This window comes from Leptodactylus fuscus, chromosome 2 (genome assembly GCF_031893055.1).
Source record: "Leptodactylus fuscus isolate aLepFus1 chromosome 2, aLepFus1.hap2, whole genome shotgun sequence".
Taxonomy (NCBI): Eukaryota; Metazoa; Chordata; class Amphibia; order Anura; family Leptodactylidae; genus Leptodactylus; species Leptodactylus fuscus.
Genome location: NC_134266.1, coordinates 1,352,458 through 1,377,757, shown reverse-complemented (window position 1 = coordinate 1,377,757; position 25,300 = coordinate 1,352,458). Strand labels below are relative to the sequence as shown.

At 46.6% G+C, this 25,300-nt stretch overlaps 1 protein-coding gene across 1 annotated transcript; it reads right to left on the bottom strand.

Annotated features, from left to right (window-relative positions):
- Nucleotides 1-17,006, bottom strand: MAEL (maelstrom spermatogenic transposon silencer). The gene is made up of 12 exons (XM_075263276.1): nt 16,875-17,006; nt 12,950-13,063; nt 12,664-12,733; nt 10,865-11,020; nt 10,615-10,656; nt 10,395-10,522; nt 9,903-9,957; nt 9,518-9,659; nt 5,114-5,176; nt 2,068-2,203; nt 259-316; nt 1-179 (listed from the first exon to the last, which is right to left on the bottom strand). The coding sequence occupies exons 1-12, from the start codon at nt 17,004-17,006 to the stop codon at nt 64-66; spliced, it is 1,212 nt and encodes a 403-aa protein (XP_075119377.1). The 3' UTR covers nt 1-63.
- Between the last annotated feature and the right edge of the window lie 8,294 nt (nt 17,007-25,300).

The window sequence follows — 25,300 nt, the reverse complement described above, 5'->3', positions numbered from 1 at the left end:
ACAATAATCAGCAACAAAAACCATAAACCTCAAGTAATAGAGAGGAGGCAAGAAAGGAAGGCTTCATCCCGAGGAGGCGTACGGGGCCGGCATATCCTCTAGCAAGCGCAGGATCCCTCGTCCACGGACCTTGGGGGCAGGGATAGCGCCCACTCCCCTCATTCCTTGAGAGCCGTCTCCTGTAAAAAATTAAGAGTGGATTTTAGCCTTTGACCCATTTGGGGACCTTATAGAATAAGAACTTGGAAGGTAACAAACCTCCGACAGCGCCCATGGCGTTCCCGTGATCAGCGACATAAGGACGATCCAGCTTTCTCTGCAGGAGATAAAATAAGGAGACTTCAGTCTAAACATCTTATAAGGACTCCAGACGTATGTCCCTGGAACTGATCAATGAGGTCACCTGATGTCTGTAGAGACTGGATAAGCCGCAATCCCCGTGGGGTCACCAGTCTGTAGTGAATGGATAGGCTGCATGCTCAGTGATGTCACGGATAGGCTGTACTGTCACCGCCGTCACGGATAGGCTGTACCGTCACCATCACGGATAGGCTGTACTGTCACTGACGTCACGGATAGGCTGTACTGTCACCGACGTCACGGATAGGCTGCACTGTCACCGACGTCACGGATAGGCTGTACTGTCACCGACGTCACGGATAGGCTGCACTGTCACCGACGTCACGGATAGGCTGTACTGTCACCGACGTCACGGATAGGCTGCACTGTCACCGACGTCACGGATAGGCTGCACTGTCACAAGCGTCACGGATCGGCTGTACCGTCACCATCACGGATAGGCTGTACTGTCACTGACGTCACGGATAGGCTGTACTGTCACCGACGTCACGGATAGGCTGCACTGTCACCGACGTCACGGATAGGCTGTACTGTCACCGACGTCACGGATAGGCTGCACTGTCACCGACGTCACGGATAGGCTGTACTGTCACTGACGTCACGGATAGGCTGCACTGTCACTGATGTCACGGATAGGCTGCACTGTCACCGACGTCACGGATAGGCTGCACTGTCACAAGCGTCACGGATCGGCTGTACCGTCACCATCACGGATAGGCTGTACTGTCACTGACGTCACGGATAGGCTGTACTGTCACCGACGTCACGGATAGGCTGCACTGTCACCGACGTCACGGATAGGCTGTACTGTCACAAGCGTCACGGATAGGCTGTACTGTAACAGACGTCATGGATAGGCTGCACTGTCACAGACGTCACGGATAGGCTGTACCGTCACCAACCACACGGATAGGCTGTACTGTCACTGACGTCACGGATAGGCATAGGCTGTACTGTCAAAGGCGTCATGGATAGGCTGTACTGTCACCAACGTCACCCGTCTGTAGTGAATGGATAGGCTGTTCTCTCTGTGATGTCACTAGTGCTTACAGAACAGTTAGGCCCCCTCGTCAGTGATGTCACCAGTTTCTAGTGAATGGATAGGCTGCATGCTCAGTGAGGTCACTATCAGACCAGTATACAGTGACCACATTTGTATTAAGAGGAATAGATTACATTATTAAGTGTTTTTATTTATTAAAGCCCGTCCTAAATATTACTTTTATTTTAATTCTATGTTCTGTCCATGATGATGGGGGCGGCCATCTTGCCTGAGCTTCCTCTCTGCTCTGTAACAGCATTTAGGGATTTGCTTTACTGCACAGTCATGGCCATAAAAAAGCCATAAAGTGGAGCATGCTCAGTGCAGGGAGAGGGAGGAGCTAAGCTATGACATCATCTATTGTCAGTGGTGATGTAATGATGGGTCAGAGGTGTTCTCCTCTATTATCCTGTCTGATGTAAAGGAGGAGACTGCTGCAAAGAAAACCCCTACTGAATTGGCAAGTGTCGGCCTATTAGGTTTAGTGACCAGAAAATTTGGTGATACTTCTTTGGTTGAAAAAAGGCACATTCACTAATGTTGGTAAATTTGCAAAAGAGCAGTATAATAAAGCTTCAGGTGACAAACAGGCGCGTAAAGACTCGTATCAAAGGGTCACTCTCTGCGTCCCAATGTGGCAATAATGGCCGTGCAGACTCACTGACCTGATACCTCTTGGCATCGAGGACAACGGTTTTACTATTTTCATTCTTCTGGTTATCAGTCGCCTGTAAGGTGGGTAAGTGGGCCGACGTAAGAGCCACATTGTAGACACTGGCCAGGGCCCGGCTGATGCAGTACCTGCAAAACAGAGGAAAAAGACATTAAACAGAGACCTCAGTTTCTGGCAGAGTCTCGGCTCTTTCCCCGACTAGTAATATTGCCATTGGCTGTCCTGCAATGAACAGAAGATCCACATGCAAATACATGGCCGAAGGGAAGTAGAATGAACACGTGAGGCCACCAGCGCTCAGGTCATTGAGGTGGACGTGCATGTGACTACACACTTTAACCACCAGGTGACGCCATATTGTGCAGGCTTAGCCACAAATCTATTCTATGATGGTCTCTACAAACTCTCACATCAGACAAAACTTGCTGAGCTGCTCCATTCTGACTGGTGAATAACTGAAGGGGGGCAGACCTAACCAAAGGCCTAATACAGAGAGTGCAGACGGGGGAGGGGAGGCTCCTGCTGCAGCTAAATGTCTCACAGATACCAGGCAGTGAGAATGAAGGGACGGCAGAACACGCCTGAATACCCGAGACACGTACAGAAGATAGAGATTTCTCAGGTTTATGTATAACTAGCTGTTACCCGCGACTTGGTCTGCGGTGATTGTAGCAGTGGGTATATACAGGCGCGGGTAAGGTTTTCGTACTGTGTATAAGGGATGGGATATGAAATGTAACTTTGTATCTTGTTTTTGCTGTAATTCAGAGAATACGTGAGACTTTTGTGTTGCAGTTACTTTGTATTTGCGCTGCTATATATTCGGTGTTGTGAGAAACTTTACATAGTGACTTTGGGACAGAAGTATTTGAAGTTAACCCTTTCCCGCCGATGGCATTTTTTGATTTTCGTTTTTGACTCCCCTCCTTCTAAACCCCATAACTTTTTTATTTCTCCGCTCCCAGAGCCATATGAGGTCTTAATTTTTCCTGGGACAAATTTTTCTTCCTGATGCCGCCATTATTTATTCTATATAATGTACTGGGAAGCAGGGAAAAAATTCAGAATGGGGTGGATTTGACGAAAAAATGCATTTCTGCGACATTCTTACGGGCTTTGGTTTTACGGTGTTCACTGTGCAACCAAAATGACATGTCCCCTGTATTCTGTGTTTCGTTACGATTCCGGGGATACCAAATTTATATGGTTTTATTTACATTTTGACCCCTTAAAAAAATCCCAAACTGTGTTAAAAAAAATTTTTTTTAAAAGTCGCCATATTCCGACAGCCGTAACTTTTTTATACGTGCGTGTACGGGGATGTATAAGGCGTCTTTTTTTGCGGGACCGGGTGTACTTTGTAGTGCTACCATTTTCGGGAAATGTTATTGCTTTGATCACTTTTTATTCAATTTTTTATCAGAATCAAAACAGTGAAAAAATGGCAGTTTGGCACCATTTTTCCCGCTACGGCGTTTACCGAACAGGAAAAATATTTGTATAGCTTTGTAGAGCGGGCGATTTCGGATGCGGGGATACCTAACATGTATGTGTTTCACAGTATTTAACTACTTTTATATGTGTTCTAGGGAAAGGGGGGTGATTTGAATTTTTAATCCTTTTTTTTTTTTTTTTTTTATATATTTTTTTACTTTTTGTAAACTTTTTTTTTGCATTTATTAGACCGCCTAGGGGTATTGACATGGGTGGGCGGTGTCACGGATTGTCAGAGCGGTGGGGGTTGGCAAACATGGCTGCTCCGGAGCGTTATAGAGAACCTCCTGGAGTATCGGTAAGGTGAGGGGCAAAGTGGTAAAGTATCTGTATATGTGATTGTGTGGGGTTAGGGGCGAGGCTGCAGAGGGTAATAGGAATTTTGTGGCTTGCTATGGTCCAAAGTGTGTGAGATTGCAGAGATGGTGGTGTGAGTTTGGGGTTTGTGGGGGTCCTGGCACAAACGTATGTGCGCTATTGTGACGAAAAGTAGCCTATTGCGCAATAGGGTGTATTAACTATGTTTGTGGAAAATTTCAGCCAAATCGGTGGAGCGGGTTTTGCGTGATTGAGGAACAAACATCCAAACCCACAAACTTTCACATTTATAATATTAATAGGATATGGCCTTAGCCAACCACCACTGAGGTCAGTGATAGGTTGCAGCGGTACGGCCTCTATGTATTCAGACAGACTGGCGGTGGATGGAAACCATGATGCAGGAAAGGAGGGGAGGAGACGGAGAAGTTTTAGCCAAAGTCAGGAGCGGATTCAGCGTTAGGCTTGTGGACAAGATATCTGACGAGAATCAGGGGGGTCAGACACTCGCCTCTCCTACTGCAGCTTCCAGGGTTGGAGCCAGAATCAGAGCGCGACGTCCACTGTACAGTGACCGCAGATCGGATCCCATTCACTTGACATGGCCACTACACAGTCCACAGAGCAGCCCGACTTCTGGCTCCATCCACTGTTTAGTTGTAGAACTAGCAGCTGCTGACAATAGTGGAAAGGTGAATGTCGGCCCCCACCCTACAGACATGGGGTAGGAAATGCTCAAATATTATAAACCGAACGTTACTCTCCTTTCAGACACCCCCAGCTCCACGACTGATGCCCCCTGTCAGTTTTGTGTTTGCTTTCTGGCAATGACCACCTGCCATACATCCACGTCACCACTAACACCAATCAGTGGCCTCAGCTCACCGATAGACCTGCCATATGTCCCCCGTGTGCAGCCATCTATAAGACCTCAGAAGCATGGTATCATGACCAATCCATCCCCAACTAGTGGTCACCCCTACATGGCGTGTTTGTAGGGAGCGTCAGCAGTAATATCAGTATCAGACCAATGACGGCACCTTGTGGGGCGGCTTCTACACTTTTTCTTCTTCTGCATTGCGGCTCCATTTTCACTGATTTTCATGAAACTGCAGAACAAGGCAGACAATTCTGGAAAGTGCAGACCCCTCTCTATAAGGAACCGTCATTCGTTTCATACTGATTTTCTTGATGACAGACACAGAATAGCGATGGTTTTTACTTACGTGATCTTTTTGCAGCTGGCAAGCGCACAGTACCACATGTCATTGTCCTCGTGCCATTTACATCTGCCAAGAGAGTTGTAAGGTTATCAGTGGCCGCCATTAGGGCTGCTGTTCTTTATATCCAGAAACTGTCCCTAGGTATCTAGTACATCAAGTCCGTGCCATCCTACTGAAGTGAACGCTACTGAGCTGCAATCTCACACACAGCCTGTAGGTTTTGGAAGAAAGCAGCCATGTTTATCTGATCTTGGACAAACCTTGGAAATAGAGACAAGCAAATCTACAATTCCCACTATCCATCATCTCATGGTGACTAAAGCTGTAGGTGGACATTAGTAATTTACTTACATGCCCGAAAGCTGCTCTGTATGGCCGATACTGTATGAATGGGGATGAGGACTAGACACAAAGATCAATGGAAAGCTGAAGTCTGTGCGCTGTAACTAGTGATGTGTATATACTGCAGCAGAAAGTGTCATCAACCACAGCAAAGATGGGAACTAACAGATATCCAATCATCACACCATGGCTATAAAGCTTATATCAGACGATTTACCTACAGATACACTAAGTAAGTGGGTATATACATTACTTATCCTGTATTATACTCCAGAGCTGCGATCACTATTCTGCTGGTACAGTCACTGTGTACAAACATTACATTACTTATCCTGTATTATACTCCAGAGCTGCGCTCACTATTCTGCTGGTGCAGTCACTGTGTACATACATTACATTACTTATCCTGTATTATACTCCAGAGCTGCGCTCACTATTCTGCTGGTACAGTCACTGTGTACATACATTACATTACTTATCCTGTATTATACCCCAGAGCTGCGCTCACTATTCTGCTGGTGCAGTCACTGTGTACATACATTACATTACTTATCCTGTATTATACTCCAGAGCTGCGCTCACTATTCTGCTGGTACAGTCACTGTGTACAAACATTACATTACTTATCCTGTATTATACTCCAGAGCTGCGCTCACTATTCTGCTGGTGCAGTCACTGTGTACATACATTACATTACTTATCCTGTATTATACTCCAGAGCTGCGCTCACTATTCTGCTGGTACAGTCACTGTGTACATACATTACATTACTTATCCTGTATTATACCCCAGAGCTGCGCTCACTATTCTGCTGGTGCAGTCACTGTGTACATACATTACATTACTTATCCTGTATTATACTCCAGAGCTGCGCTCACTATTCTTCTGGTGCAGTCACTGTGTACATACATTACTTATCCTGTATTATACTCCAGAGCTGCGCTCACTATTCTGCTGGTGCAGTCACTGTGTACATACATTACATTACTTATCCTGTATTATACTCCAGAGCTGCGCTCACTATTCTGCTGGTGCAGTCACTGTGTACATACATTACATTACTTATCCTGTATTATACTCCAGAGCTGCGCTCACTATTCTGCTGGTGCAGTCACTGTGTACATACATTACATTACTTATCCTGTATTATACTCCAGAGCTGCGCTCACTATTCTGCTGGTACAGTCACTGTGTACATACATTACATTACTTATCCTGTATTATACTGCAGAGCTGCGCTCACTATTCTGCTGGTACAGTCACTGTGTACATACATTACATTACTTATCCTGTATTATACTCCAGAGCTGCGCTCACTATTCTGCTGGTGCAGTCACTGTGTACATACATTACATTACTTATCCTGTATTATACTCCAGAGCTGCGCTCACTATTCTGCTGGTACAGTCACTGTGTACATACATTACATTACTTATCCTGTATTATACTCCAGAGCTGCGCTCACTATTCTGCTGGTACAGTCACTGTGTACATACATTACATTACTTATCCTGTATTATACCCCAGAGCTGCGCTCACTATTCTGCTGGTGTAGTCACTGTGTACATACATTACATTACTTATCCTGTATTATACTCCAGAGCTGCGCTCACTATTCTTCTGGTGCAGTCACTGTGTACATACATTACTTATCCTGTATTATACTGCAGAGCTGCGCTCACTATTCTGCTGGTGCAGTCACTGTGTACATACATTACATTACTTATCCTGTATTATACTGCAGAGCTGCGCTCACTATTCTGCTGGTGCAGTCACTGTGTACATACATTACATTACTTATCCTGTATTATACTCCAGAGCTGCGCTCACTATTCTGCTGGTGCAGTCACTGTGTACATACATTACATTACTTATCCTGTATTATACTCCAGAGCTGCGCTCACTATTCTGCTGGTACAGTCACTGTGTACATACATTACATTACTTATCCTGTATTATACTGCAGAGCTGCGCTCACTATTCTGCTGGTACAGTCACTGTGTACATACATTACATTACTTATCCTGTATTATACTCCAGAGCTGCGCTCACTATTCTGCTGGTACAGTCACTGTGTACAAACATTACATTACTTATCCTGTATTATACTCCAGAGCTGCGCTCACTATTCTGCTGGTGCAGTCACTGTGTACATACATTACATTACTTATCCTGTATTATACTCCAGAGCTGCGCTCACTATTCTGCTGGTACAGTCACTGTGTACATACATTACATTACTTATCCTGTATTATACTGCAGAGCTGCGCTCACTATTCTGCTGGTACAGTCACTGTGTACATACATTACATTACTTATCCTGTATTATACCCCAGAGCTGCGCTCACTATTCTGCTGGTGTAGTCACTGTGTACATACATTACATTACTTATCCTGTATTATACTCCAGAGCTGCGCTCACTATTCTTCTGGTGCAGTCACTGTGTACATACATTACTTATCCTGTATTATACTGCAGAGCTGCGCTCACTATTCTGCTGGTGCAGTCACTGTGTACATACATTACATTACTTATCCTGTATTATACTCCAGAGCTGCGCTCACTATTCTGCTGGTGCAGTCACTGTGTACATACATTACATTACTTATCCTGTATTATACTGCAGAGCTGCGCTCACTATTCTGCTGGTACAGTCACTGTGTACATACATTACATTACTTATCCTGTATTATACTCCAGAGCTGCGCTCACTATTCTGCTGGTACAGTCACTGTGTACATACATTACATTACTTATCCTGTATTATACTCCAGAGCTGCGTTCACTATTCTGCTGGTACAGTCACTGTGTACATACATTACTTATCCTGTATTATACTCCAGAGCTGCGCTCACTATTCTGCTGGTGCAGTCACTGTGTACATACATTACATTACTTATCCTGTATTATACTCCAGAGCTGCGCTCACTATTCTGCTGGTACAGTCACTGTGTACATACATTACATTACTTATCCTGTATTATACTGCAGAGCTGCGCTCACTATTCTGCTGGTACAGTCACTGTGTACATACATTACATTACTTATCCTGTATTATACCCCAGAGCTGCGCTCACTATTCTGCTGGTGTAGTCACTGTGTACATACATTACATTACTTATCCTGTATTATACTCCAGAGCTGCGCTCACTATTCTTCTGGTGCAGTCACTGTGTACATACATTACTTATCCTGTATTATACTGCAGAGCTGCGCTCACTATTCTGCTGGTGCAGTCACTGTGTACATACATTACATTACTTATCCTGTATTATACTCCAGAGCTGCGCTCACTATTCTGCTGGTACAGTCACTGTGTACATACATTACATTACTTATCCTGTATTATACTCCAGAGCTGCGCGCACTATTCTGCTGGTACAGTCACTGTGTACATACATTACATTACTTATCCTGTATTATACCCCAGAGCTGCGCTCACTATTCTGCTGGTGTAGTCACTGTGTACATACATTACATTACTTATCCTGTATTATACTCCAGAGCTGCGCTCACTATTCTGCTGGTGCAGTCACTGTGTACATACATTACATTACTTATCCTGTATTATACTCCAGAGCTGCGTTCACTATTCTGCTGGTACAGTCACTGTGTACATACATTACTTATCCTGTATTATACTCCAGAGCTGCGCTCACTATTCTGCTGGTACAGTCACTGTGTACATACATTACATTACTTATCCTGTATTATACCCCAGAGCTGCGCTCACTATTCTGCTGGTGCAGTCACTGTGTACATACATTACATTACTTATCCTGTATTATACTCCAGAGCTGCGCTCACTATTCTGCTGGTGCAGTCACTGTGTACATACATTACATTACTTATCCTGTATTATACTCCAGAGCTGCGTTCACTATTCTGCTGGTACAGTCACTGTGTACATACATTACTTATCCTGTATTATACTCCAGAGCTGCGTTCACTATTCTGCTGGTACAGTCACTGTGTACATACATTACTTATCCTGTATTATACTCCAGAGCTGCGCTCACTATTCTGCTGGTACAGTCACTGTGTACATACATCCTAGCATTTACCTGGTGTTTCGTGCGTAATCCCATTGAACGACGTCCAGTAGACGATGGACGCTGGATGTGGACGGTTCTTCGTTCAGTTTGTCTCTGTAAAATTTTATGATCAAGTTTTCTATATCTCGCAGCTCAAACAGATTCTCCATCCCTGCAAGAGCGGAGGTGACACCAGACATGAGCCCACATTCCCCGGACCATTCCTATACATCTCTATATCAGCACCCTACACTTTCCTGACACTGAGTATTCTCTAGACATCCCCTTAGTTGTAGATTCTGGACACATAAGAATAACCCCTGTATAATATACTGTAGACTCCTTCTCTATGGTATTGTCGCCTGGTCTCCATGTCTCAGGACTCCCCCAACTGTAGACAGTACAATATACTCACCAGCTTTAATAGACAACCACTGCAGACACCATTTGATTCTATACAAGTCATTGGTCTAAAACACAAAAATAATGAAGAATCAACACTCAAGTAATAGAGAGACAGAAATACAGACGTTCCGGCCGCAGCGCACACGCCATGACTGTGATACAGGATTGGTGCAGACTGGGCTCGGCTCATGTGACATGGCTTTTAGTATACAGGGTGTGCAGCAAAGCACCAGGACCACGACTTAGGCCTCTGCACGTATATAATGAAGGTTTCCATTCACTGTAACCTAAGTTTAAGGGCGTGTCTCCAAGGGACTGAGCAGAAAATCAGCAGCATTTCTGCTGGAAATCTGCATGAAACGGCAGTTTTGGTTGCAATTGTGGCAATGCTGCGATGAAGCTCAGCTCTGTATCATTAACAGGCTGCAGATTTACCGTGATGCTGATCTAACGTTTCAGTTCTTAAAACACTAAATATGTGTAAAATGGAACGTTAACCAACCTTGCAGTAAACCGAAGTCACACGCTTAGCGGCCGGACACACAAAGTCACACAAAGCGCGGAAGAGGTTGTGGTAATCTCTGTTGGCAAGCTCAAAGCCAGACACAGGGATCTGATGTGTAGCCGCACCTGCAAAATAGTGACAGAAACTAAATGTACCACAGAGGGGCGCCACAGGGGTGACCACGGCTGTACCACAGGGTGACATACAAAGCACTTACTTCCCGCCTGGCAGTGATAACGGAATCCAAGTGGCAGCTCTCCTGGCGAAGAAACAGGAGGATGTTACAAAGTCATCAGCGCACAAACTACGGTCGCAACGGTGGACCCCGACCTCCATATTGGTGCAGGGCTTATCCTAATCACAGTCCATTTTCTGTCCCCTATTCTGCAGGAGGGGGGTTTATACCCCCTTTACTCTATCAGATGTGGGGACAGAAAAGACAAGCTCCCTTCTCCAGAGGTTCTTACCTGGATCAATGAAGTCATGGAAAGAGTCCATGATCCCGTTCTGCAGCGAGTAGCGCACGCAGGCGATCTCACAGGGCACGTATCGCTGATCGCACACGCTGGGCATCTCTCCATGGCTGAAGATGTTGAGGATGTAAATCACACATTTGTCCAAGTCTACAAAAGAAATGAGGCCGTGGATCAGAATCCTCACTTGCCCGGCAAGATGTAAACAATTGTCCACAGAAATCTTTGAGCAGTAAAGCCTGATAGGGTCACCATCAGATATGAAGCCGGGAGGGGCTGGAGGAAGAGGATGGTGTGGGCTGTAACAATGTCTGAGGATATTACGAGTCACCACCAACGTTTTATATATCAGGGATCACTATCATGTAGGGCGATTTCCCTTTGCCTGAATCCTACGAGGCTCACACCATGGCTCCCATAGGAATGAATGGAGGGACTGACGAGGTGCTGGTCACATGACTCAACCACTGTTAGGGTCAGTTCACATGGAGGATTTGGCCACGGATTTGGGGGTGGATTACACCTTCCATCATTTTCAATGGGAGGCCGAGATCACAGCAGGACACGGAAACAAGAAGCCTCCTGCTCAATCCTGCTGCAGATCCTGCCCGAGGGGTCCGCGCCTTGGGACTCCCTTCTGATTAAGCTCATTTATCTGGGCCTAATCAGGTGTGGGATGCCACAACAGAACGCTGGTGCACTGCATTGGCATCCTGTCGTGGTTAGCCGCGTGAAAAAGAGGAATTTCATCTTCATTTTCCGCCATGTGAACTGACCCTTAAGATTCCCTTTACTACAATGTATATCGGGCGTCTTCTACATTTAACCCATTCCCAGCCTGGACAATTTTTTTTTTTTGACTCCCTGCCTTCCAAACACCATAATATTTTTTTAGTTTTCCGTTCACAAAGTCATATAAGGGCTTAAGTTTCACAGAACAAATTGTAGAATTTATGATTTCATACGATATACTGGAAAGCCGGAAAAAATTTCAGAATGGGGTTAAAGCACGGAGCTTGTGTGACTTACAGACTTTGTTACTGTGCAGCCAAAATGACACCTGACCTGTACTCTGTGGGTCGGTAGGATTACGGAGATGACACATTTTTAGGCCTTGTTCACACAGGGCGAGAGGGGGCGGATTTTGCCGCGGAATCCACGTCCTAATCCTCCCCCTCACAATGGTGGTCTATGGAGACTGCTAGCGTTCTGCCCTTTCTTCAGGCGGATTCCGCCTCGCAACAGTCCCCTCCATGCATTTGGGCCTAATCCAGAGCGGAAGGCGACGATGGAATATTACACATGGATTCCCTGTGTGAATTAACCCCTATACTTTTTTTTTTTTTTTTTTTCACTCCTAATATGTCTTAATACCAAGACCCCACAATGCAGAAACACAGATTGCAGATTTTGCGGCAGTTTTTAAAGCCAAAGCCAAGAGTAAATTGTGCAAAATGACTAAGTAGAAGTCTCGTCCAACATACTCCCCCTCCCCCCCATTCTTAGCTTTAAAGACACAACCACAACTGCATTTCTACAATGTGCGGCCTCAGCCTGCGGGAATACAATGTTTATTTCTTACACATTTAGCTGCGTTTATTTTGAGGCAACGTCGGGAGCGGATTTAATAGAAGGTCTAAGAACTTCCTTTCTATGTTTCCTTTACAAGACTCTCCTGACCTTGGCTAAATAAAAAACGGAGCAAAATCTGCAAGAAAAAATACAAAAAAAACCCCGCATTGGTGCGACGTGGGTCCTGATGTTATCTGGAGGTGACACGGGTGTTCTCATACCATCACATCTCAAGTGAAACCAGTTCGGCCCTTTCATTTCTTCTCCATACTGCACGCTGGGCATTGGTTCCTTAAAGATAAGAAAGACATTGTCAGTGACGTATACATCCTATATATATATGTGTGTGTGTGTGTATATATATATATATATATATATATATATATATATATATATATATATATATATATATATATATATATATATATATATATATATATGTCCTCCTGCACACAGCTGTATATGGATCAGTGTTCAGATCCGCGGTTTAGCCGGTGGCGTGCTCACATTTTCTTGGTGAAAGTTTCCAATTTGGTGGTTTGGTTTTGGGGGGTCGGGCTCACGGTTTTTCCATTCTTTGGCTTTTTCAGCATATTGTTCCTTTTCGGCAGCTGTCAGCAACTGGAAAAAAAAAAAAAAAAAAGGTACAAATTAGTGTTAATAAAGCTGTAAGAAGGAAATATAACGAGGGAGCGACACCAGGGGGGGGATCTGTGGCTGGGGGACACCTGTGGAAGGCTTATACAAGTGAATGAAGTGCAGGCCACATGTGCACACTACCACTCTATTCACACTTAGCATCGAGGGAAACTTGCATGTCCCCTTCTCCTGATCATGGGGGTCTCACCTATTGGGGTCCCACCGATCTCCTGCACTACAGACAGGAAAATCCCTATCTGACCAGCCCCCCCAGACAGGACAGGGTCACCTCCATACAATCCTGATCCAGGTTTCTGTACAAATAAGCTGTTTGGAGCAAATAAAGTGTCACAGCTACTCTCACTGTGTAACAATCTGCACCTAAAACCGTCCAGTAGTCCAGGCAGTCTAGACAAAATCTCACTTGGATCAGAAGTGTTGCACTCAGACTCTAGTCGCATGCGGAGTACAGCTCTGAAGCTTATCAAGTCCTGACCAGCTGTCATGTGCAGATCAGCAGAGGCAGGCAAGGATTTGTCTTCCGTGCCTGGACCTGTCAGGGGGTGGTAGGAGCTATAAGGTCTTGCAGAAGCCGTGACCCCTTTGTTGCTCCAAACAGCTATATCTCAGGAGAGGGAAAAAAGATCCCGGGCTCCAGGTGACCCAAAGCCTGTAAAGGGAGTCTGTCAGCAGGAACATCAGTCTCAAACCAATGACAGCGCCTTGTAGTGCGGATTGTGCACTTTCCAAAGACACCCAGCACTGCCGAGCAGCGTCACGTTCATTGGCCGACAGTGAATGAATCCCCCGCAGGAGAAGAGAAGACCCTAAATCTGCATAAGGCTGAGGTCACACTGGGGTTAGGGGACCGTCCGGGGATTCCACTTACAATAGGCAGAGACTATGGGACTGTGAGCAGGACTTTTCCCTCTGCTGATTTCGAGGGGGGACAGAGCAGACCCCACTATAGTCTATGGGGTTCGGTTTTTCAGATCTGCAAGCGGAACTGAAGAACGGAAACCTGAACGCTAGCGTGAGAATAAAACACATGAAACGGAGCTGCAGAGCAGGAGAAAGACACGTATGGAAGTGTACAAGGTGCGGTCAGTGCGACACCGATCTCCTGCTGACAGACTCCCTTACTGACACAAGTTACTTCCTCCGATCAGTGAAGCATGGCCGTCTGCTCGAATTCACGCCCATTCCTATACCTGGAACCTATTGGGGACAGCTGGGACTCAGCAGAATCTGATGCAGGACTTCCCTAAATAGCAATTAACCCTTTAGATGACACTATTAGGAGCCCACGGGGCCCCGGCACTGCAATGTCATGTATTTATAGAAATCCTCCTCATGAAAGAGCCAAAAAGTAGCAGCAAAGTATTGTGTGTGGGTAAGAAGCTCAGTATGTAACGTGTGTATGTATATACAGGGGTGTGTGTATATAGTGTGTACAGATGGGTATATACAGGGGTGTGTGTATAGTGTATACAGATGGGTATATATAGGTGTGTGTGTATATAGGGTATACAGATGGGTATATATAGGGGTGTGTGTATATAGTGTATACAGATGGGTATATATAGGGGTGTGTGTATATAGTGTGTACAGACGGGTATATACAGGGGTGTGTGTATATAGTGTGTACAGATGGGTATATACAGGGGTGTGTGTATAGTGTATACAGATGGGTATATATAGGTGTGTGTGTATATAGGGTATACAGATGGGTATATATAGGGGTGTGTGTATATAGTGTATACAGATGGGTATATATAGGGGTGTGTGTATATAGTGTGTACAGATGGGTATATACAGGTGTGTGTGTATATAGTGTGTACAGATGGGTATATACAGGTGTGTGTGTATAGTGTATACAGATGGGTATATACAGGTGTGTGTGTATAGTGTATACAGATGGGTATATACAGGTGTGTGTGTATAGTGTATACAGATGGGTATATACAGGTGTGTGTGTATAGTGTATACAGATGGGTATATACAGGTGTGTGTGTATAGTGTATACAGATGGGTATATACAGGTGTGTGTGTATATAGTGTGTACAGATGGGTATATACAGGTGTGTGTGTATAGTGTATACAGATGGGTATACATATATATAGGTGTGTGTGTATATAGTATATACAGATGGGTATATATAGGTGTGGGTGTATATAGTGTATACAGATGGGTATATATAGGTGTGTGTGTGTATATAGACGGGTATATATAGGTGTGTGTGTATATAGTGTATACAGATGGGTATATACAGGTGTGTGTGTATATATATATATAGTGTATACAGACGGGTATATACAGGTGTGTGTGTGTATATAGTGTATACAGATGGGTATATATAGGTGTGTGTGTATATAGTGTATACAGATGGGTATATATAGGTGTGTGTATATATAGGGTATACAGATGGGTATATACAGGTGTGTGTGTATAGTGTATACAGATGGGTATATATAGGGGTGTGTGTATATAGTGTATACAGATGGGTATATATAGGTGTGTGTGTATATAGTGTATACAGATGGGTATATACAGGTGTGTGTGTATAGTGTATACAGATGGGTATACATATATATATAGGTGTGTGTATATAGTGTATACAGATGGGTATACATATATATATAGGTGTGTGTATATAGTGTATACAGATGGGTATATATAGGTGTGTGTATATAGTGTATACAGATGGGTATATATAGGTGTGTGTGTATATAGTGTATACAGATGGGTATATATAGGTGTGTGTATATATAGGGTATACAGATGGGTATATATAGGTGTGTGTGTGTATATAGTGTATACAGATGGGTATATATAGGTGTGTGTGTATATAGTGTATACAGATGGGTATATACAGGTGTGTGTATATATAGGGTATACAGACGGGTATATACAGGTGTGTGTGTATATAGTGTATACAGATGGGTATATATAGGGGTGTGTGTATATAGTGTATACAGATGGGTATATATAGGGGTGTGTGTATATAGTGTATACAGATGGGTATATATAGGGGTGTGTGTATATAGTGTATACAGATGGGTATATATAGGGGTGTGTGTATATAGTGTATACAGATGGGTATATATAGGGGTGTGTGTATATAGTGTATACAGATGGGTATATATAGGGGTGTGTGTATATAGTGTATACAGATGGGTATATATAGGGGTGTGTGTATATAGTGTATACAGATGGGTATATATAGGGGTGTGTGTATATAGTGTATACAGATGGGTATATATAGGGGTGTGTGTATATAGTGTATACAGATGGGTATATATAGGGGTGTGTGTATATAGTGTATACAGATGGGTATATATAGGGGTGTGTGTATATAGTGTATACAGATGGGTATATATAGGGGTGTGTGTATATAGTGTATACAGATGGGTATATATAGGGGTGTGTGTATATAGTGTATACAGATGGTATATATAGGTGTGTGTGTATATAGATGGGTATATATAGGTGTATGTGTGTATATATAGGGTATACAGATGGTACATAAAGGTGTGTATATAGATGGGTATATATAGGTCTGTGTATATATAGGGTATACAGATGATATATATACATGCACATACATGTGCTCGGCTTCTGCACTGGGTCACAGGAAACAACAAAACAAATGAAAAGTGACTGAGAAGTTTTTGCACCGTCTTGTGTTGTCTGTGATGTAACATATATGTAGCATGTGCTGACACTAGCTGTATACATGTCATCTGTAGGTCACACGCATGTAATGTGTATGTCACACGTATGTGCACTCACCGCCCAGTCCCCGGAGCACAGCGGGATGGCCTCCTTTACCCCGGACACTTTCATCCCTCTCCGCCTGAGCTTCGGGATCATGTCCAGGGCGAAGAAGAAGTAAGCGTTCCGCGAGGCCTTCTTGTTGGGCATGGCGCCTCTTCCTCCCCCTCACACAGCTAAGATGGCGCCCGCCGCCGCTCCGCACAGGACTAGCCGGGCTCCGCCCACGTGACTCCAGCGTGCGCCGGACGTATCACCTGCGTACTGTGTCACGTGGCCGCGCCTGCCGCTACCTGAGCCGCCGGATCCATGGTAACCAGGGCGCCATTATTATTGTCAGTGTCACATGTTATCGTTCCTGTCACGTTTTTGGGCAGGTCGGCTGTCGGGCTGTAAGGGACACTGCAGTTTCGATGCGGTTTCTTGACATTACCTGTAAGATATGCTAAAGCATACCTCCCAACTTCTGAAGAACCGAAAGAGGGACAAAATGTGCGGCGCACGTAGGGCTCCACTGCAAATATAGCCCCGCCCACTTTTGTGTTGACTCCGCCTACTCGTTAATTTTTCATGTGCCCGCACACAGTATAATCCTCCTACAGTCACCCATAAATTATATGTCCCCCCTCTATCTCTCCCCCAGATTCATGTCCCTCCATCTCTGCCCCCAGATTCATGTCCCCCCATCTCTGCCCCAGATTCATGTCCCCCATCTCTGCCCCCAGATTCATGTCCCCCCATCTCTGCCCCCAGATTCATGTCCCCCCATCTCTGCCCCAGATTCATGTCCCCCATCTCTGCCCCCAGATTCATGTCCCCCCATCTCTGCCCCCAGATTCATGTCCCCCCATCTCTGCCCCCAGATTCATGTCCCCCCATCTCTGCCCCCAGATTCATGTCCCTCCATCTCTGCCCCCAGATTCATGTCCCTCCATCTCTGCCCCCAGATTCATGTCCCCCCATCTCTGCCCCCAGATTCATGTCCCTCCATCTCTCCCCCAGATTCATGTCCCTCCATCTCTGCCCCCAGATTCATGTCCCCCCATCTCTGCCCCCAGATTCATGTCCCCCATCTCTGCCCCCAGATTCATGTCCCCCCATCTCTGCCCCCAGATTCATGTCCCCCCATCTCTGCCCCCAGATTCATGTCCCTCCATCTCTGCCCCCAGATTCATGTCCCCCCATCTCTGCCCCCAGATTCATGTCCCCCCATCTCTGCCCCCAGATTCATGTCCCTCCATCTCTGCCCCCAGATTCATGTCCCTCCATCTCTGCCCCCAGATTCATGTCCCCCCATCTCTGCCCCCAGATTCATGTCCCTCCATCTCTCCCCCAGATTCATGTCCCTCTATCTCTCCCCCAGATTCATGTCCCTCTATCTCTCCCCCAGATTCATGTCCCCCCATCTCTGCCCCCAGATTCATGTCCCTCCATCTCTGCCCCCAGATTCATGTCCCCCCATCTCTGCCCCCAGATTCATGTCCCTCCATCTCTCCCCCAGATTCATGTCCCTCTATCTCTCCCCCAGATTCATGTCCCTCTATCTCTCCCCCAGATTCATGTCCCTCTATCTCTCCCCCAGATTCATGTCCCCCCATCTCTGCCCCCAGATTCATGTCCCTCCATCTCTGCCCCCAGATTCATGTCCCCCCATCTCTGCCCCCAGATTCATGTCCCTCCATCTCTGCCCCCAGATTCATGTCCCCCCATCTCTGCCCCCAGATTCATGTCCCTCCATCTCTCCCCCAGATTCATGTCCCTCCATCTCTCCCCCAGATTCATGTCCCTCTATCTCTCCCCCAGATTCATGTCCCCCCATCTCTGCCCCCAGATTCATGTCCCTCCATCTCTGCCCCCAGATTCATGTCCCCCATCTCTGCCCCCAGATTCATGTCCCCCATCTCTGCCCCCAGATTCATGTCCCCTCCATCTCTGCCCCCAGATTCATGTCCCTCCATCTCTGCCCCCAGTTTCATGTCCTCTCCATCTCTGCCCCCAGATTAATGTCCCCACATCTCTGCCTCCAGATTCATGTCCCTCCATCTCTGCCCCCAGATTCATCTCCCTCCATCTCTGCCCCCAGATTCATGTCCCCTCCATCTCTGCCCCCAGTGTCATGTCCCCCCATCTCTGCCCCCAGTGTCATGTCCCTCCATCTCTGCCCCCAGTTTCATGTCCTCTCCATCTCTGCCCCCAGATTAATGTCCCCCCATCTCTGCCCCCAGATTCATGTCCCTCCATCTCTGCCCCCAGATTCATGTCCCCCCATCTCTGCCCCCATATTCATGTCCCCACATCTCTGCCCCCAGATTCATGTCCCCACATCTCTGCCCCTAGATTCATGTCCCTCCATCTCTGCCCCCAGATTCATGTCCCCCCATCTCTGCCCCCATATTCATGTCTCCTCCATCTCTGCCCCCAGATTCATGTCCCCCCATCTCTGCCCCCAGATTCATTGTCCCTCCATCTCTGCCCCCAGATTCATGTCCCCACATCTCTGCCCCTAGATTCATGTCCCTCCATCTCTGCCCCCAGATTCATGTCCCCTCCATCTCTGCCCCCAGATTCATGTCCCTCCATCTCTGCCCCCAGATTCATGTCCCCTCCATCTCTGCCCCCAGATTCATGTCCCTCCATCTCTGCCTCCAGATTCATGTCCCTCCATCTCTCCCCCAGATTCATGTCCCCACATCTCTGCCCCTAGATTCATGTCCCTCCATCTCTGCCCCCAGATTCATGTCCCCTCCATCTCTGCCCCCAGATTCATGTCCCTCCATCTCTGCCCCCAGATTCATGTCCCTCCATCTCTGCCCCCAGATTCATGTCCCCCCATCTCTGCCCCCATATTCATGTCTCCTCCATCTCTGCCCCCAGATTCATGTCCCCCCATCTCTGCCCCCAGATTCATTGTCCCTCCATCTCTGCCCCCAGATTCATGTCCCTCCATCTCTGCCCCCAGATTCATGTCCCTCCATCTCTGCCCCCAGATTCATGTCCCTCCATCTCTGCCCCCAGATTCATGTCCCCCCATCTCTGCCCCCATATTCATGTCTCCTCCATCTCTGCCCTCAGATTCATGTCCCCCCATCTCTGCCCCCAGATTCATTGTCCCTCCATCTCTGCCCCCAGATTCATGTCCCCCATCTCTGCCCCCAGATTCATGTCCCCCCATCTCTGCCCCCAGATTCATGTCCCCCATCTCTGCCCCCAGATTCATGTCCCCTCCATCTCTGCCCCCAGATTCATGTCCCCCCATCTCTGCCCCCAGATTCATGTCCCCTCCATCTCTGCCCCCAGATTCATGTCCCCCCATCTCTGCCCCCAGATTCATGTCCCCCCATCTCTGCCCCCAGATTCATTGTCCCTCCATCTCTGCCCCCAGATTCATGTCCCCCCATCTCTGCCCCCAGATTCATGTCCCCCCATCTCTGCCCCCAGATTCATGTCCCCCATCTCTGCCCCCAGATTCATGTCCCCTCCATCTCTGCCCCCAGATTCATGTCCCTCCATCTCTGCCCCCAGATTCATGTCCCCCCTCTATCTCTCCCCCAGATTCATGTCCCCACATCTCTGCCCCCAGATTCATGTCCCCCCATCTCTGCCCCCAGATTCATGTCCCCCCATCTCTGCCCCCAGATTCATGTCCCTCCATCTCTGCCCCCAGATTCATGTCCCCTCCATCTCTGCCCCCAGATTCATGTCCCTCCATCTCTGCCCCCAGATTCATGTCCCCCCATCTCTGCCCCCAGATTCATGTCCCCCCATCTCTGCCCCCAGATTCATGTCCCTCCATCTCTGCCCCCAGATTCATGTCCCCTCCATCTCTGCCCCCAGATTCATGTCCCCCCATCTCTGCCCCCAGATTCATGTCCCTCCTCCATCTCTGCCCCCAGATTCATGTCCCTCCATCTCTGCCCCCAGATTCATGTCCCTCCTCCATCTCTGCCCCCAGATTCATGTCCCCCATCTCTGCCCCCAGATTCATGTCCCTCCATCTCTGCCCCCAGATTCATGTCCCTCCATCTCTGCCCCCAGATTCATGTCCCCCATCTCTGCCCCCAGATTCATGTCCCTCCTCCATCTCTGCCCCCAGATTCATGTCCCCCATCTCTGCCCCCAGATTCATGTCCCCTCCATCTCTGCCCCCAGATTCATGTCCCACATCTCTGCCCCCAGATTCATGTCCCTCCATCTCTGCCCCCAAATTCATGTCCTCTCCATCTCTGCCCCCAGATTCATGTCCCTCATCTCTGCCCCCAGATTCATGTCCCTCATCTCTGCCCCCAGATTCATGTCCTCTCCATCTCTGTCCCCAGTATCATGCCGTCCTCTCCTTCATCTGCCCCCAGATTCACGTTCCACCTCCACATTAAACTTACCTTCTCCTCCGCTCCCTCGCCGCTCTCTGCCCGCCTCTCTCCCTGACACATGCGGCTGAAGCGAGGAGCTGACCTGGACGCAGATCTGAGTTGAAATCGGGACATACCTCCCTCCAACCGGGACCGCGGGACATGTCACCCAAATCGTGACTGTCCCGCGGAAATCGGGACGTTTGGGAGGTATGCTAAAAGGATTCTACCATTAACAACTTTCTTTTCTCGCTGACACATTGGAATAGCCTTAAGAAGCCTCTTCATCTCCTAGCTTTAGACGTCTTCTCTGGTTTTCGTTGGTATGCAAATGAGTTCTCTCACAGCATTGGGCCCGCCCCCAGTGCTGCGAGAGAACTCATTTGCATACTGAAGAAAACCGTGATTTATACTGAATGGTGGCGCGGAGAAGACGATGAAAGGCAGAAGATGAAGAGACTTTCTTAAGGCTATGCCGATGTGTTAGGCAGAAAAAAATGAGTTTTAATGATAGGATCCCTTTAAGCTGTCCTGCTGCTGAACTTGTTCCTCGCACTGTGCCTGTGATTGTTCTGGCATCTGAGCAACTGGCTGCGACGCCATATAATGAGCGTGTTGTTGGCGATCTCCCTGCACCGGCGTTTCAGAAGCTCTTATCTTATGGTAGAGTTGGAAGGGACCTCAAGGGCCATCGGGTCCAACCCCCTGCGAGTGCATGTCTTCCTAAATCATCCCAGCTATATGTTTATCCAGATTCCGCTTGAAGATTTCCATTGATGGAGCGCCCACCACCTCCCGTGGCAGTCTATTCCACTCTCTCACTCCCCTCACTGTCAGAAAGTTTTTCCTAATGTCTAATCTGTATCTCTTTCCCTTTAGTTTCATCCCATTGCTTCTTGTACTTCCTTATGCTAATGAGAATAGGGGAGATCCCTCTGCACTGTGACTACCTTTCAGATATTTGTAGACTGCTATTAAATCTCCCCTCAGCCTTCTCTTCTGCAAACTAAACAATCCCAGTTCTTTTAGCCGCTCCTCATAGGACTCTTACCCTGTCCTGCCACTGAAGTTGTTATTCGCACTGTGCCTGTGATTGTTCCGGCATCTCAGCAGCTCACTGGGACGCCATATAATGAGCGTGTTGTTGATGATCCCCCTCAGCTCCGCTTGAGGAGAACTCTGTGACTTCTGGCTCCTTCATAGCTCTCGTTGTTTTAGAATTTTGCGACAAATTAGATTTTCTTTTTCCGCCATGTTTAATATTAGCAAACTGCCAATGTGGAGTAAAGGTGATTCCCCTCCAGTGTGTCAGCACTGCCTGGAGCAGATCAGATAATATGCAGATGCTTGTACACAATGGACTGAGGGTTAGCTGAGTGTTACATAGAGAGATAACAGACCTGGGACCTGAGATAAGTGGCTGCAGGAGCAGTGTAATATAGTATGTGACCAGAAATCCAGAACAGTAGTGAAGCCATGTCATGTACCGGGATACAAAGTAGCCGATGTGTTACTCCAGGTTACAGAGTATCTATGGGACATGTAATATAGTATGTGACCATAAATCCAGAACAGTAGTGAAGCCATGTCATGTACCGGGATACAAAGTAGCCGATATGTTACTCCAGGTTACAGAGTATCTATGGGACATGTAATATAGTATGTGACCATAAATCCAGAACAGTAGTGAAGACATGTCATGTACCGGGATACAAAGTAGCTGATGTGTTACTCCAGGTTACAGAGTATCTATGGGGCATGTAATATAGTATGTGACCATAAATCCAGAACAGTAGTGAAGACATGTCATGTACCGGGATACAAAGTAGCCGATGTGTTACTCCAGGTTACAGAGTATCTATGGGACAAATCTCATCCAAATCCGCTCTGGTTTCCGTGATTGAGGAACAAACATCCAAACCGTCACATGTATAATATTAGTAGGATAGGGTATATATATACTGTCACATGTATAATAGGAGTAGGATAGGATATATATATATGCTGTCACATGTATAATATTAGTAGGATAGGATATATATATATATATATATATATATATATATATATATATATACTGTCACATGTATAATAGTAGTAGGATAGGATATATATATACTGTCACATGTATAATAGTAGTAGGATAGGATATATATATACTGTCACATGTATACTATTAGTAGGATAGATTCCCCCGTTTCCTCCCTTAAACTGTTTATTGTCTTCCCCTCCTTTTTAGCTCTCCTCTATGAGGACAAGGTTGTGGTCAGTGACTCTGTCCTGTCGTTCCTATAAGTGACTTCCCTCTCAGGCTGAGGTCGGTGATCTCTATATCCTCCATGCTTTATATCGCAGCTCTGCTTGTTTATATGGACTTCTATGTATGAACACAAGCTGAGGAGGATGTCCAAAGATGAAGAGCTGAAATCTATTACAGGAAGAACTGAAGAATGGACCACATCACCATTATGGGGAAAACTCATCCAGGTAAGTGCAAAGACATCTGTATTGTATGTCGGAAATGTTACTGTGTTTGCATTGCAATTCTTATATTCCAGTATGTGCTGTGGTTCCCCGCCAGGGCTCGCTGCTCCCGCTGTGCCAGCTCATGCTTGAATCGAGAGACTATGACACCGCTGTTGTCAGCAATCACAGCACTTGTCATTTTACTGCAATGCAAAAATCCCAAACTTTTACAGGGAGTAAAACCATGATGGAGCACTAGGTGGCAGCGCAGCGTCAGGAATCCTTATGGTCCCGGCAGTGGGGACTTTCTTCTTGTGTAAGTCTGTCTTTTGTTACAGAAATGTCATCAAACTAATTCTTATTAATGAGACGGATGGAAATGACAGATTGTATTATCTATAGTGGACAATGCCGTGACCTATAGGCAAGGGTTAGAGAAGGATTATGGCTGCAACCCCAGTCGTGCAACCCAAGATAGTTGTCTCACTCACATATAAATGAATAGAGTCACATGGTGACCCGAGGGTGCTGCGACTGTGACTGCCAGCGATGACCGACAGCGACTGATCTATCAAGAGGCTCCGGCCGCCCGTGGGCCAGAATGGAGATCTCCAACAGTCAGACATTGATCTACATCGCAGCCGTCTTGTGATGTGCCTTGTATATATGAAATCTGTCTGGTCAAGGCTCCTTGGCCCACTTTTAGCTCCGCCCACTTTCTTATCACGTGGTGCGGGGGCTGCAGGAAGATGCAGCAAGGCTTTTTCCATTGATGCCGATTTTCGGGTGTAGAGCGAATAATAAACTCCTAAGTCTTCACTTTTTTTTCTTCACTTTACTGGAGTGAGATTTGTGGCGCATTTGGTAAATCAGCCGAGACGGATGAACCGCGCCAATTAAGTAAGCCCGTAAGGTTGTAGAGCTATACTCGCACGCCTGGACTGTATAATTCTGGGGTGCAGGGTCTCTATATGTCCTCATACTGGGGCTTAGAGCCCCCAAGAATGATAGCCCTTAAATGTGACCACAGCATCTGAGAAGCTCGACAGAGGGAGAGTGCGCCCCCTATCAAGCCATCAGTGACCTGCACCACTTATATATAGATGACCTATCCTACCGGATCCCCTACCGATCAGCTATATGAAGGATTGGGGTTTAGGATAGATCATCAATATGTAAGTTCTGGAAAACGCCTTTCAGGGGTCACTGAGATGCCCCTGAAGGTACTGACCACTTTGGGAGCATTATGTATGGCACCATTGGGCAACACTACACCTGACAATATTATGGGGTACTGGGAATTGAAAAAATGTTCAAACTCTGACACCTCTCCCTATTTGGGAGGTGGGCGTAGGCTCTGTGGTCACAATATGGAGAGTCCTTGTGCCTTTAAAGGGGTTCCATAATAACAACATATCACCTACTTATAGGACAGGTCTGGTGCCGGGGGGGTCCGACTGATGGACCCTCCACTGATCACAAGAACATGGCTCCCGGCCTAGTATTAGGAGGGATCGTCCATAGCGGAGTTCCCCTTTATCTTCCTCTATGACACACCAGTCTGCTCAGTTGTTGTCCTTTGTGTCTATGGCAGACAAGTGCAGGTATACCGTGACCTGCGTTCAGCTG

Excerpts from the sequence above, each read along its gene's own strand:
- MAEL (XM_075263276.1), bottom strand. The coding sequence starts at position 17,006 with ATGCCCAACAAGAAGGCCTCGCGGAACGCTTACTTCTTCTTCGCCCTG. Across the intron at positions 9,660-9,902 it reads GTGGTTGTCTATTAAAGCTG|GGATGGAGAATCTGTTTGAG; the intron begins GTGAGTATATTG and ends CCGCTCTTGCAG. Across the intron at positions 317-2,067 it reads TCGATGCCAAGAGGTATCAG|AGAAAGCTGGATCGTCCTTA; the intron begins GTCAGTGAGTCT and ends TATCTCCTGCAG.